The sequence below is a fragment of the Cherax quadricarinatus genome, chromosome 18 (assembly GCF_038502225.1).
Source record: "Cherax quadricarinatus isolate ZL_2023a chromosome 18, ASM3850222v1, whole genome shotgun sequence".
NCBI lineage: Eukaryota > Metazoa > Arthropoda > Malacostraca > Decapoda > Parastacidae > Cherax > Cherax quadricarinatus.
This window is the reverse complement of record NC_091309.1, coordinates 14742921-14757390: the sequence shown is the minus strand read 5'-3', so window position 1 is coordinate 14757390 and position 14470 is coordinate 14742921. Positions and strand designations below refer to the sequence as shown.

General features: G+C 40.2%; 1 protein-coding gene across 7 annotated transcripts in view; it reads right to left on the bottom strand.

Annotated features, from left to right (window-relative positions):
• Nucleotides 1-14470, bottom strand: part of LOC128689408 (epidermal retinol dehydrogenase 2) — a 90618-nt gene that overhangs the window by 10683 nt on the left and 65465 nt on the right. For 6 of the 7 annotated variants that reach the window (XM_053777642.2, XM_070086267.1, XM_070086266.1 and 3 more), the window contains exons 2-4: nucleotides 11606-11751; nucleotides 8474-8563; nucleotides 7988-8095 (exon numbers count right to left, since the gene is read on the bottom strand). In XM_053777642.2, the coding sequence (XP_053633617.1) occupies nucleotides 7988-8095; nucleotides 8474-8563; nucleotides 11606-11751 (344 nt within the window). Of the gene's footprint in view, nucleotides 1-7987; nucleotides 8096-8473; nucleotides 8564-11605; nucleotides 11752-11840; nucleotides 12014-14470 lie in introns of those variants that run through there. The other variant, XM_053777640.2, reaches the window with a different exon arrangement.

Genomic DNA, 14470 nt, shown 5'->3' with positions numbered 1-14470 from the left:
GAGTATATGGAGAGTAAAAGAAAGGTGAAGAGAATGGTGAGAGAGTGCAAAAGGAGAGCAGATGATAAAGTGGGAGAGCCACTGTCAAGAAATTTTAATGAGAATAAGAAAAAATTTTGGAGTTAAACAAGCTAAGAAAGCCTAGAGAAAGTATGGATTTGTCAGTTAAAAACAGAGTAGAGGAGTTAGTAGATGGGGAGAGGGAGGTATTAGGTAGATGGCGAGAATATTTTGAGGAACTTTTAAATGTTGAGGAAGAAAGGGAGCTGGTAATTTCATGCACTGGCCAGGGAGGTATACCATCTTTTAGGAGTGAAGAAGAGCAGAATGTAAGTGTGGGGGAGGTATGTGAGGCATTACACAGAATGAAAGGGGGTAAAGCAGCTGGAACTGATGGTATCATGACAGAAATGTTAAAAGCAGGGGGGGATATAGTGTTGGAGTGGTTGGTACTTTTGTTTAAAAACTGTATGAAAGAGGGGAAGGTACCTAGGGATTGGCAGAGAGCATGTATAGTCCCTTTACATAAAGGGAAAGGGGACAAAAGAGATTGTAAAAATTATAGAGGAATAAGTTTACTGAGTATACCAGGAAAAGTGTATGGTAGGGTTATAACTGAAAGAATTAGAGGTAAGACAGAATGTAGGATTGCGGATGAGCAAGGAGGTTTCAGAGTGGGTAGGGGATGTGTAGACCAAGTATTTACATTGAAGCATATATGTGAACAGTATTTAGATAAAGGTAGGGAGGTTTTTGTTGCATTTATGGATTTAGAAAAGGCATATGATAGAGTGGATAGAGGAGCAATGTGGCAGATGTTGCAAGTATATGGAATAGGTGGTAAGTTACTAAATGCTGTAAAGAGTTTTTATGAGGATAGTGAGGCTCAGGTTAGGGTGTGTAGAAGAGAGGGAGAATACTTCCCGGTAAAAGTAGGTCTTAGATAGGGATGTGTAATGTCACCATGGTTGTTTAATATATTTAAAGATGGGGTTGTAAAAGAAGTAAATGCTAGAGTGTTCAGGAGATGGGTGGGATTAAATTATGGGGAATCAAATTCAAAATGGGAATTGACACAGTTACTTTTTGTTGATGATACTGTGCTTATGGGAGATTCTAAAGAAAAATTGCAAAGGTTGGTGGATGAGTTTGGGAATGTGTGTAAAGGTAGAAAGTTGAAAGTGAACATAGAAAAGAGTAAGGTGATGAGGGTATCAAATGATTTAGATAAAAATTGGATATCAAACTGGGGAGGAGGAGTATGGAAGAAGTGAATGTTTTCAGATACTTGGGAGTTGACATGTCGGCGGATGGATTTATGAAGGATGAGCTTAATCATAGAATTGATGAGGGAAAAAAGGTGAGTGGTGCAATGAGGTATATGTGGAGTCAAAAAGCGTTATCTATGGAGGCAAAGAAGGGAATGTATGAAAGTATAGTAGTACCAACACTCTTATATGGATGTGAAGCTTGGGTGGTAAATGCAGCAGTGAGGAGATGGTTGGAGGCAGTGGAGATGTCCTGTCTAAGGGCAATGTATGTTGTAAATATTATGCAGAAAATTCGGAGTGTGGAAATTAGGAAAAGGTGTGGAGTTAATAAAAGCATTAGTCAGAGGGCAGAAGAGGGGTTGTTGAGGTGGTTTGGTAATTTAGAGAGAATGGATCAAAGTAGAATGACATGAAAAGCATATAAATCTATAGAGGAAGGAAGGCGGGGTAGGGGTCGTCCACGAAAGGGTTGGAGAGAGGGGTAAAGGAGGTTTTGTGGGCGAGGGGCTTGGACTTCCAGCAAGCGTGCGTGAGCGTGTTAGATAGGAATGAATGGAGACGAATGGTACTTGGGACCTGACGATCTGTTGGAGTGTGAGCAGGGTAATATTTAGTGAAGGGATTCAGGGAAACCGGTTATTTTTATATAGTCGGACTTGAGTCCTGGAAATGGGAAGTACAATGCCTGCACTTTAAAGGAGTGGTTTGGGATATTGGCAGCTTGGAGGGATATGTTGTGTATCTTTATACGTATATGCTTCTAAACTGTTGTATTCTGAGCACCTCTGCAAAAACAGTGATAATGTGTGAGTGTGGTGAAAGTGTTGAATGATGATGAAAGTATTTTCTTTTTGGGGATTTTCTTTCTTTTTTGGGTCACCCTGCCTTGGTGGGAGACGGCCAACTTGTTGAAAAAAAAAAAAAATAAATACAAAATGGGAAGTGACAGAGTTACTTATTGCTGATGATACTGTGCTTGTGGGAGATTCTAAAGAAAAATTGCAAAGGTTAGTGGACGAATTTAGGGATGTGTGTAAAGGTAGAAAGTTGAAAGTGAACATAGAAAAGAGTAAGGTGATGAGTGTATCAAATGATTTGGATAAAGAAAAATTGGATATCAAATTGGGGAGGAGGAGTATGGAAGAAGTGAATGTTTTCAGATATTTGGGAGGTGACATGTCAGTTGATGGATTTATGAAGGATGAGGTTAATCATAGAATTGATGAAGGAAAAAAGGCGAGTGGTGCATTGAGGTATATGTGGAGGCAAAAAATGTTATCTATGGAGGCAAAGAAGGAAATGTATGACAGTATAGTAGTACCAACACTCTTATATGGGTGTAAAGATTCTGTTGTAAATGCTGCAACGAGGAGGCGGTTGGAGGCAGTGATGTCCTGTCTAAGGGCAATGTGTGGTGTAAATATTATGCAGAAAATTCGGAGTGTGGAAATTAGGAGAAGGTGTGGAGTTAATAAAAGTATTAGTCAGAGAGTTGAAGAGGGTTTGTTGAGGTGGTTTGGTCATTTAGAGAGAATGGATCAAAGTAGAATGACATGGAGGGCGTATAAATCTGTAGGGTAAGGAAGGCGGGGTAGGGGTTGTCCTCAAAAAGGTTGGAGGGAGGGGGTAAAGGAGGTGTTGTGGGCGAGGGGTTTGGACTTCCAGCAAGCATGCATGAGCGTGTTAGATATAGGAGTGAATGGAGACAAATGGTATTTGGGACCTGACAAGCTGTTGGAGTGTGAGCAGGGTAATATTTAGTGAAGGGATTCAGGGAAACCGGTTATTTTATATAACCCGACTTGAGTCCTGGAAATGGGAAGTACAATGTCTGCACTCTAAAGGAGGGGTTTGAGATATTGGCAGTTTGGAGGGATATACTGTGTATTTTTATACGTATATACTTCTAAACTGTTGTATTCTGAGCACCTCTGCAAAAACAGTGATTATGTGTGAGTGAGGTGAAAGTGATGAATGATGATGAAAGTATTTTCTTTTTAGGGATTTTCTTTCTTTTTGGGTCACCCTGCCTCGGTGGGAGATGGCCGAGTTGTTGAAAAAAAAAAATACTGTATATACACAGTACAGTATATATAAAAGACATTTATCTAGGTAGTAGGTTGGTAGACAGCAATCAACCAATATTGCAAACTAGTAATACCACAGGAAATAGCAAACAAGAGGACTCCACTAGCAATAGTGAGGATATATTACCAAAAACAACTGGTGAGAGCTCCATTGTTGGTGCTAGTGAGGATAGGAATAAGACAGGTAAACATGCACCAACAGGGAATACAGTCACAGAAACCCAAGGCAAACAGAAACCAAGCCTGTGCACATACTATGCACTTGGTATCTGCAGGCATGGGAAATCTGGAAAAACAGATGGGACGTGCAACTATGACCACCCTAGAAAATGCTGTGCCCATATGACAACAGGAAAATGCAAACTCCCTTCCTGTAAGCTTTTTCACCCTGAAATGTGTACCTCTTCAGTACAGGAAAGACTGTGCTATAACTTAAATTGCCAGGCACACCATCTAAAGGGGACAAAAAGATACAAAACATCCAGGCCATGGGAAAACCTGATTAGCCACAACCACTCAAGAGGGAGAGGTTTTTTAGTGCCAGGAAGGAAAAAAAACTGGCAGGAAATGGCAGAAATCGTACACCAAATCCAGTCATTCCTGGAGTGGAACCACAGTCGATGGCCTCCACTCCAAACCAACAGATACAGATACTAATGCCGGAAAAAAAATCCCCCCCAGTACCAACAATACCACCAGTCCGATGAAATTCTTCTTTGCAAATATACAGGGTCTAAAGCCAGCAACAAACAACAAAATACCTTTCATCTGTGGACTGCTTGCAGAGGCAAATGCAATGTTCGTGGCTTTCACTGAGACCCACATAAAGGATCACTTGGACAACGAAATATGGATCCCAGGTTACAATCTATATAGATGCGACAGAGTGAACAGGCAAAAGGGGGGGGGTTGGCCTGTACATAGCAGAGTCACTTGTTTGCACAGAACTGCTTAATGCCTCAATTGATGTAGTCGAAGTTTTAGCAGTAAAGATCGAGAACCAAAACCTAGTCATTGTGGTAGTCTACAAGCCTCCGGATGCAACATCCCAGAAATTCCAGGAACAGCTGTTCAAAATTGACCAGTCTGGAAAATCTGCCAGCGCCTGCCCCTAACATCTTGCTCCTGGGGGATTTCAACTTAAGGCACCTAAAATGGAGAAATATAGCAAATAATGTTGTTGCAGTAATAACACCAGGAGGCAGCTCTGATGAGAACTCACACACACACACGAGCTTTTAAATCTCTGCGCAAAATTCAATTTAAACCAGCAAATAATAGAGCCTACTAAACTGGAGAATACACTAGACCTCATCTTCACTAACAATGATGATCTGATACAAAATGTCACCATATCAAAAACAACATACTCAGATCACAACATAATTGAGGTTCAGACATGTATGCGCGGAGCCCCAGACCGACATAATGAGATTAGTCACGAGGGAGCATTCACCAAATTCAACTTTAATAACAAAAACATAAAGTGGGACCAAGTAAACCAAGTCCTAACCGATATAAGCTGGGAAGATATACTAAGCAACACAGACCCCAACTTATGCCTAGAACAGATTAACTTGGTGGCACTCGATGTATGCACAAGGCTTATTCCTCAAAGAAAAAGGAGGAGTAGATATAAAATAGAAAGAGACAGGCGCTCCCTTTACAGGTGACAGAAAAGAATAACAGAGCGGCTAAAAGAGGTCAATATATCTGAAATGCGTAGGGAGTCACTGGTCAGAGAAATAGCAAGCATCGAACTTAAGCTAAAGGAATCTTATAGGAGTCAGGAATCGCGGGAAGAACCAAAAGCCATAAATGAAATCGAAAGAAACCCAAAGTATTTCTTCTCCTATACCAAATCAAAGTCGAGAACAACGTCCAGTATTGGGCCCCTACTTAAACAAGATGGGTCCTACACAGATGACAGCAAGGAAATGAGTGAGCTACTCAAGTCCCAATATGACTCAGTTTTTAGCAAGCCGCTAACCAGACTGAGAATCGAAGATCAAAATGAATTTTTTATGAGAGAGCCACAGAATTCTGTTAACACAAGCCTATCTGATGTTATCCTGATGCCAAATGACTTCGAACAGGCGATAAATGGCATGCCCATGCACTCTGCCCCAGGGCCAGACTCATGGAACTCCGTGTTCATCAAGAACTGCAAGAAGCCCCTATCGCGAGCTTTTACCATCCTATGGAGAGGGAGCATGGACACGGGGGTTGTCCCACAGTTACTAAAAACAACAGACATAGCCCCACTCCACAAAGGTGGCAGTAAAGCAATAGCAAAGAACTACAGACCGATAGCACTAACATCCCATATCAAGATCACCACCCATCTACAAACCCATCAATTACACAACCCAGGACAACATGGGTTTAGAAAAGGTCGCTCCTGTCTGTCTCAACTATTGGATCACTACGACAAGGTCCTAGATGCACTAGAAGACAAAAAGAATGCAGATGTAATATATACAGACTTTGCAAAAGCCTTCGACAAGTGTGACCATGGCGTAATAGTGCACAAAATGCGTGCTAAAGGAATAACAGGAAAAGTTAGTCGATGGATCTATAATTTCCTCACTAACAGAACACAGAGAGTAGTAGTCAACAGAGTAAAGTCCGAGGCAGCTACGGTGAAAAGCTCTGTTCCACAAGGCACAGTACTCGCTCCCATCTTGTTCCTCATCCTCAAATCTGACATAGACAAGGATGTCAGCCACAGCACCGTGTCTTCCTTTGCAGATGACACCCGAATCTGCATGACAATGTCTTCCATTGCAGACACTGCAAGGCTCCAGGCAGACATCAACCAAATCTTTCAGTGGGCTGCAGAAAACAATATGAAGTTCAACGATGAGAAATTTCAATTACTCAGATATGGTAAACACGAGGAAATTAAATCTTCATCAGAGCACAAAACAAATTCTGGCCACAAAATAGAGCGAAACACCAACGTCAAAGACCTGGGAGTGATCATGCCGAAGGATCTCACCTTCAAGGACCATAACATTGTATCAATCGCATCTGCTAGAAAAATGACAGGGTGGATAATAAGAACCTTCAAAACTAGGGATGCCAAGCCCATGATGACACTCTTCAGGTCACTTGTTCTATCTAGGCTGGAATATTGCTGCACACTGACAGCACCTTTCAAGGCAGGTGAAATTGCCGACCTAGAAAATGTACAGAGTATCTTCACGGCGCGCATAACGGAGATAAAACACCTCAATTACTGGGAGCGCTTGAGGTTCCTGAACCTGTATTCCCTGGAATGCAGGAGGGAGAGATACATGATTATATACACCTGGAAAATCCTAGAGGGACTAGTACCGAACTTGCACAAGAAAATCACTCACTACAAAAGCAAAAGACTTGGCAGACGATGCACCATCCCCCCAATGAAGAGCAGAGGTGTCACTAGCACGTTAAGAGACTATACAATAAGTGTCAGGGGCCCGAGACTGTTCAACTGCCTCCCAGCACACATAAGGGGGATTACCAACAGACCCCAGGCAGTCTTCAAGCTGGCACTGGACAAGCACCTAAAGTCGGTTCCTGATCAGCCGGGCTGTGGCTCGTACGTTGGTTTGCGTGCAGCCAGCAGCAACAGCCTGGTTGATCAGGCTCTGATCCACCAGGAGGCCTGGTCACAGACCGGGCCGCTGGGGCGTTGACCCCCGGAACTCTCTCCAGGTAAACTCCAGGCAAACTTCCAGGGAAGATATGATTGAAATGTACAAATGGAAAACAGGAGTAAATAAAGGGGATGGGAGGGCGTGAATAGTGTGTTGAAAATGTCTAACCAAGACAGTAATCACAACAATGGATGCAAGTTTGAGAAATTTAGATTTAGAAAGAATACTGGGGTGTACTGGTTTGGGAATAGAGTTGTAGATGAGTGGAACAAACTCCCAGGTAGTCACTGAGAGAAGTACTTTTGTTCAGCTTTAAATACAGGCTGGTCACTGCCTGCTGGAAGTCAAGGGCTCATAAATACTTCTGATAGGGTATCTGATGTGGCCATCTTTAACTTCTGAGTAAATCAGGTTGGAGAATCCTTAAAACTTTCTGTAACTCAGTGGCTAAGCACACTGGGCTGGCAATCTCAAATCTGCCAGACCAATGGCTTGAATCTTTACATTCAATGAATAAGTAATTTTGTTCCGCAAATTTCGTTACTTACTGTAGAGTGAACATGAAAAAAAGTTGAATTAATAACCTAGGATAATCCAAGAAAACTAAGCAGCATGATTGAGATCTTTTGACAGCCTTTGCCTTAAGAGACTAACTACATACTAGGTACAGAGTGTATTTATTTACTTTTAGGTGAACAGGGGCAGCAAGTGCTCGACTTGGCCCACACACCTCTTCCACCCAGAATTGGATCCGAGTCCTTGCGGTTGTGGGTCAACATAGCCTAAGATAATAATGTTTTTCCTTCCCAGTTTCGAGAAATGAAACAATGCTCAAATCTGAGCAGGGAAAAAAGAAAGGAACAAAGTGCTCCGGTACAGAAGTGGACCTCACCATAAAAATATATGTACTTAGATTTATTATGACTAAGGAACATCATTTTCTTGACAACAAAACATTTAAATGATTTAGCTGAAAGCCACTTACCTTGGTACCAATTGCAGCGACAGACTTTTGGTCTGATACATCACAAGTAAAACTGTAAGCCTCGCCCCCAGCATCACGGATCATGTCTGCAGTAATCTTATTTTGTTCCTAGCCAAAAAATAATAAAAATCTGAAATGCACAAGATTTTTCCACATTTTTAAATGCTGTACAGTATTTTACAAATGGGCCTCATGTAAGAAGCATTTGGTGAATAAGCTACAAGTAATGCTGCACAAACCATTCACACTGAACCATTTGCTAGTCCAAGTCAGACTGAAACATTATCATAAGTTTCTCCTGTGTGGCTTATATGTGTATTGTTCCAGTCATGGTATTGTGCCTTTTAGTTCTTGACAATAAATATTTAGACAAGAATGGGAAATAGTCAAACTTTCCTATTAAATTTGTCAAGCACATACTATGTCATTTTCTTCTTGAACACAATTATTGTAATTATTTCTTCCTTGAACAGCAAAAAAACTCACTTCATTAACATCCAAGAGAATCATCTTCGCTCCTAAACGTGCCAACTGCAGTGATAGCTCTCGACCCAGGTTTTGGCCAGCTCCAGTGACCTGTTAATGTAATTTTTGGCAATAAGTATTAAGTCTAATGCAGTACAGTACTGTACTGTTTTTGGTTATCACTGATTAAATTTGACGTGCTATTGAAGTGTGAGCAAGGTAACATTTATGAAGGGATTCAGGGAAACTGGGTAGCAGGCCTTGAGTCATGTAGGTGGTAAATAAGTACAATGCCTTCATTCTAAAGGAGAGGCAGGAACATTAAGGTTTGAAGGACCATCCAAACTGTAATGTTAAGGCATATCTGGCAAGACAGTGATTGAATGAGTGATGGTGAAAGTATTTTTTGTCAGGTCACCCTACCTCAGTAGGAGATGAACGGTGTAAAACAAAAATAAAAAAAAATACAGTAAAACATGCATACATGTGTACAAGCAGGCCCTACTTATACAGCAGATTAGGTTCTAGGATACTGCTGTAAAGTCAAAAGCCTGATATGTTTACACTAACATATATTAAGTGAGCAATAGAGCTAGGCCTCAAAAATGCATATACAATATATGTACACATCACTTAAAATATTATTGTCCTTAGTTTATAGTGAGTGGTGAATATATTTATTGTAGGAAGTCTGAAATAAATGAAGTCTCGGTATAATTTAAAACTGCTGCATTAGTGAAACACTCTAAGCAAGGTGCTGTAAAGTGGGGGCCCTCTTGTTTGGTGTGTGCACACACACAAGCACGAAGGGAAGGGAGCTAGTATATACATACAAGACGGAATGGGGCAAGAGCGGTAGAGATAAAGGAGGGAGTAGTATTACTGTAAACAGAAGGACAAACTGTTGAAGTTCTACGGTGACAGTGATGAACATAAGTTAATGAAAAAGAGAAAAACATTCTATCGAGGGAAAAACGAAGATCTTGATTGTGAATTGATGGAGTGGATTCATCAGTGCTGAAGTGAGAATATTCTGCTTAATGGAATGCTGAGCATGAAATGAGCAAAAATCTATCTTAATAATAATAATATTATTATAACATGTCAGCTGTTTCCCACTAAGGCAGGGTGGCCTGAAAAAGAAAAACTTTCATCATCATTCACTCCATCACTGTCTTGCCAGAGGCATGCCTACACTAGTTATAAAACTGCAACATTAACACCCCTCCTTCAGAGTGCAGACACTGTACTTCCCATCTCTAGGACTCAAATCTGGCCTGATGGTTTCCTTGAATCCTTTCATAAATGTTGCCTTGCTTACACGGGGGAAGTGGAACAGAATTCTTCCTCCGTAAGCTGTGTGTGTAGTAGGAGGTGACTAGGTGCCAGGAGTAATGGGCTAGTAACCCCTTCTCCTGTATAAATTACTAAAAAGAAGGAAAAGAACTTTATAATAATAATAATATCTTTATTTACTACAGGTACATGTACAAGGTACGTATACAGGCCTAACTGACATCAATGACATACTGTACTACTATACAAAAAGCTGCTTGTTATGCAGAGCATTTCAGGCAAATTAGGTCAGTTTTCATTCCATGATGTGACCCACACCAGTCAACTAACACCCAGGTACCCATTTTACTGATGGGTGCACACAGATAACCGATGTAAGGAAACACATCCAATCTTTCCACCCCTTTGCCGGGAATCGAACCCGGACCCTCACCATGTGAGGTGAGAGCTTTTGCCACCAGGCCATGATTCACAGAATAATAGTCTTTATTTTTACAAGTACATGTACAACCTATATAGGCCTAGTGACATCAAATGACATACTACTATGTAGAAAACCCCTTGTTAGGCAGAACAATGAAAATAAGTCACTGACTATTTTTGGGGTTATCCTAGGTAATCTACACATGTGCTGCTATATATGATAATTTATGTAACTATTTATGTGTACCTATACCTGAATAAACTAACTTACATTTCAAGCAAATTACGTCAATTTAGTCCCCAAGATGCTACCAACAGTCGACTAACACCCAGGCACTTATCTACTGCTAGGTGAACAGAGACAGCAGGTGTCTTAAGGTAAAATGCCTGAATGTTTCTACCTGTATTGGGGATCCAACCAAGGGCCTCAGTGTGTAAGCTGAGTGCACTAGCAATCTAGCTACACAACACTATGAATATTCGGCTGGCTAGTTATAAAAATTTGAGAAAAGGCACAGCATTAAATATTTAAAGATTAGTGGTGATAAAGCATCTATTGATCATGAAGCAGCAGAGAAATTCATTGATGTATTCACCAAGATTGTTGCTGATGAAAATCTACCAGCATAGTCTGGGCCTGCATTTATCTTCTTTTTTTGTAAGCACTGATCATTTTTTCTGGTACAGTACCTGTACAGTACAGTACCTGTACAGTACAGTACCATGTTTAGACTTGGGTCCCATTCCCAAGCTGTCCCATTTTACAGATGCAAATATACAAATATTTCAACATCCAAAATATTTCGTCCCAAGCATTTTGAATAAAGGATTCTCAACTGCAGTACTGGTGATGGTGGTAGTAGTATTAGTATAATATAGTATTAGTATAATATAGTATTAGTATAATATAGTATTAGTATAATATAGTATTAGTATAATATAGTATAGTATAGTATTAGTACAGTATAGTCTAGTACAGTGTAGTGGTAGTACATACAGCCTCTCCTCACTTAGTGAGGTACTCGTTTACCGAAGCCTCGGACTTACGACGGACTCTCTGACCTGTATACGTGCCTAAATAATGTATATCAGAGCTGATTTCCTCTATTCTGTTTATTGCGCTATACAGTATAAACATTAAGAAATATACCAGAAATGGTATAAATGGTGCAATGGTGACATTAAAACAATATCAAAGATAGTTGACACAAATTCACTACCATTATAATGGGAGTGAATTTGTGTCTGTGAATTTGTCGGTAAATTTGTGTCGGTGATTTTGTGGTAGTTAAATAAATTCATTTGCCAACGTGGTCTCAGGAATGGAACTGTTATTAAGTGAGGAGAGGCTGTACATATTTACTGCTAGGTGAACAGGGACAACAGTGCAAGATTTGTGGTTAAATGCTTTGCATTATATTAACATGTACTCACCAATACCAGCTGCCCCTGTAATGACCTCTCCTCAGGGGGTATAATAAGGTAGTAAACATCGAGGAACAGGAGGAAAATGGCTTTCAAATTCAGGATTATGAAGCCCATTAACTCCACCATTACCTCCCATGTCTTTATCTTGGCATCTGCAAATTCAAATGAGCATTATTAATAAGAACATAGGATAAAAAAAAAAGAGTATCACTGAGATTGGAAATACAGGGGATATACGTACATTGGTTTCTTTTCCAAAAAGTAATGTCGATTTTGAAAAGTCTAGCGGCTGGCCTCGTCGAAACTAAGAGTGCTGCAGTTAAAATGAGGAGACCTTGCAAAACCATGGACAGTTTCTCCACCACAGGGTCATTGGACATGGTGGCTAACATACCAATATACTGAACCAAGGATCTGAAACCCTGTAGCCTTGTTGAATGTAAAGAAATAATAATAATACATGTATCTTTATTTCTACAAGTACATGTACAAGGTATACAGGCCTAGCTGATATCAATAACATACTACAACAGTATATAGAAAGAAGATTGTTATGCAAAGCATTTCGGGCATTTAGGTCAGTTTTGTCCCAGAATACAACCCACACTAGTCAACTAACTCCCAGGTACCCATTTTACTGATTGGTGAACACAGACAACCAATGTAAGGGAACACACCTAATGTTTTCACCCTTGCCGGGAATTGAACCCGGACCCCTCAGTGTGTGAAGCAAGAACTTTTGCCACCAGGCCACCATCCACTGTGGCCTGAGAGCCTTGACTTTGTTATTATTGTGGAAAATTAAATTTACTTGGATGAATCTCATTAGATACATACCAGTAAATGGTAACGAAGATAATTATTCTTTATCAAAGTTACAGAGACATGTATTATTATTATTATAATCCAGGGGGAAGCGCGAAACCCATAGGATTATACAGCGCCTGTGGGGGGATGTGGAAGGCATTCAGGTTTAATTCAGGGAACTGGAGCACAGATCCAATTCCTTAGATCAAGAGCCCCTCACCAGCATCAAGGAACCTTCCTTGAGGGGCAGAGACATGTAGGAATTTTAGGACACCTAGGTTGCAAAAAATGTCCCCCTTTGATACCTACTACTGTGATATCTCCACAAGTCACTCTGGATCTATATTAATTTCAAATGAAATATACATCACCAGGAATTCTGGTAAAAACATTAATACAAATATCTGGACTGTATATTAAATTTAAAAAATGAATACATATACATTGAAGGAGAATTTATAATAATAAGACTCGCCAATTAGTCTAGAGATTACGGTGTGTCACACACAGAACCACCTGCCTAAAATTTTGAAGAAAATACTGCCCAGAATTTCAACATAAATAGACAACTTAGCTGGGGTTCCAAAGCTGTTCTGTCCATCTGCTTAATGCTCACGTTATGCAGGACTGCAAATCCAACAATTTCAACTCCTATTTGAGAGGTTTTAAGCCCAATATAACCCCTAGAGCGACGAAAATTCTTCCGATTTTCACTAACGTTTGTCTCAGTCAATTCAAAACATGGCGACCCTTCTCCAGCGACGCTCACCCATTGCTGGTTCTTTATTTATTTACCAATAAATTTTTATTACCTACAATATATTCCATCAATTTACATACAAAATACACTGTACAGTGGACCCCCGCATAACGATCACCTCCGAATGCGACCAATTATGTAAGTGTATTTATGTAAGTGCGGTTGTATGTGTATGTTTGGGGGTCTGAAATGGACTAATCTACTTCACAATATTCCTTATGGGAAAAAATTCGGTCAGTACTGGCACCTGAACATACTTCTGGAGTGAAAAAATATCGTTAACCGGGGGTCCACTGTATTTTTGGAAAATATACAGTATTTTCTACAATTATTATTAGAGTAACTCGAAAATATTTTCAAGGTCAACTGAACGTATAGGCTTTTCTGATATAAAATTTTCTTGATATTTTTAATTGTTTAAAGAGTTTGTTATATACAAGGATACAGGATTGAAGAGGGCATCTATACACATTAGGTATAACCCAGAGGGGGGTACTGGAGTGGTTACTTAAACTTTTTTGTCATGTTTTCCTTTATAACGCGAGAACACCTCGTCTGATCGGATTCAAATTTTTAACACAGTGTGCTATTATAAGATAAGATAAGATTTCGTTCGGATTTTTAACCCCGGAGGGTTAGCCACCCAGGATAACCCAAGAAAGTCAGTGCGTCATCGAGGACTTTCTAACTTATTTCCATTGGGGTCCTTAATCTTGTCCCCCAGGATGCGACCCACACCAGTCAACTAACACCTAGGTACCTATTTGCTGCTAGGTGAACAGGACAACAGGTGTAAGGAAAAGTGTCGAAATGTTTCCACCCGCCAGGAATCGAACCCGGGCCCTCCATGTGTGAAGCGGGAGCTTTAGCCACCAGGTTGATCCAATTATTGCCACATTTAAATGCTCAGGGATCTATTTAAGGTCTGATGCATATTCTGAGAAAGATGCTTTCCAGTAAGTTCGAGTCACAGAGGTGCAAATTTGCAGATTAACTCAACAGTTAAAAAAAATTGGTACTGGTTTCCATGCAGTAACTGGAGAATGCCCCTATTGATTGATTTCAAGCTTGAGATTTGTAAGTTCTAGTTTGCCTTGCTGAACTCCATCCATATACTATACGTATTTATTTATCTTGGTGTAATGCCTCAAATAATCTGTAGTTATTAATTCCATCAATTTTCCCCACAGTTGGCATTAGGCTGATAGGTCCTTAGCTTCAAATTATAGGCCAATCTCCCACTCCGTAAACTGGTACTTTTTCCATTTATCTTGTATGATACCCTTTTGTAGTGATTTGTTGAA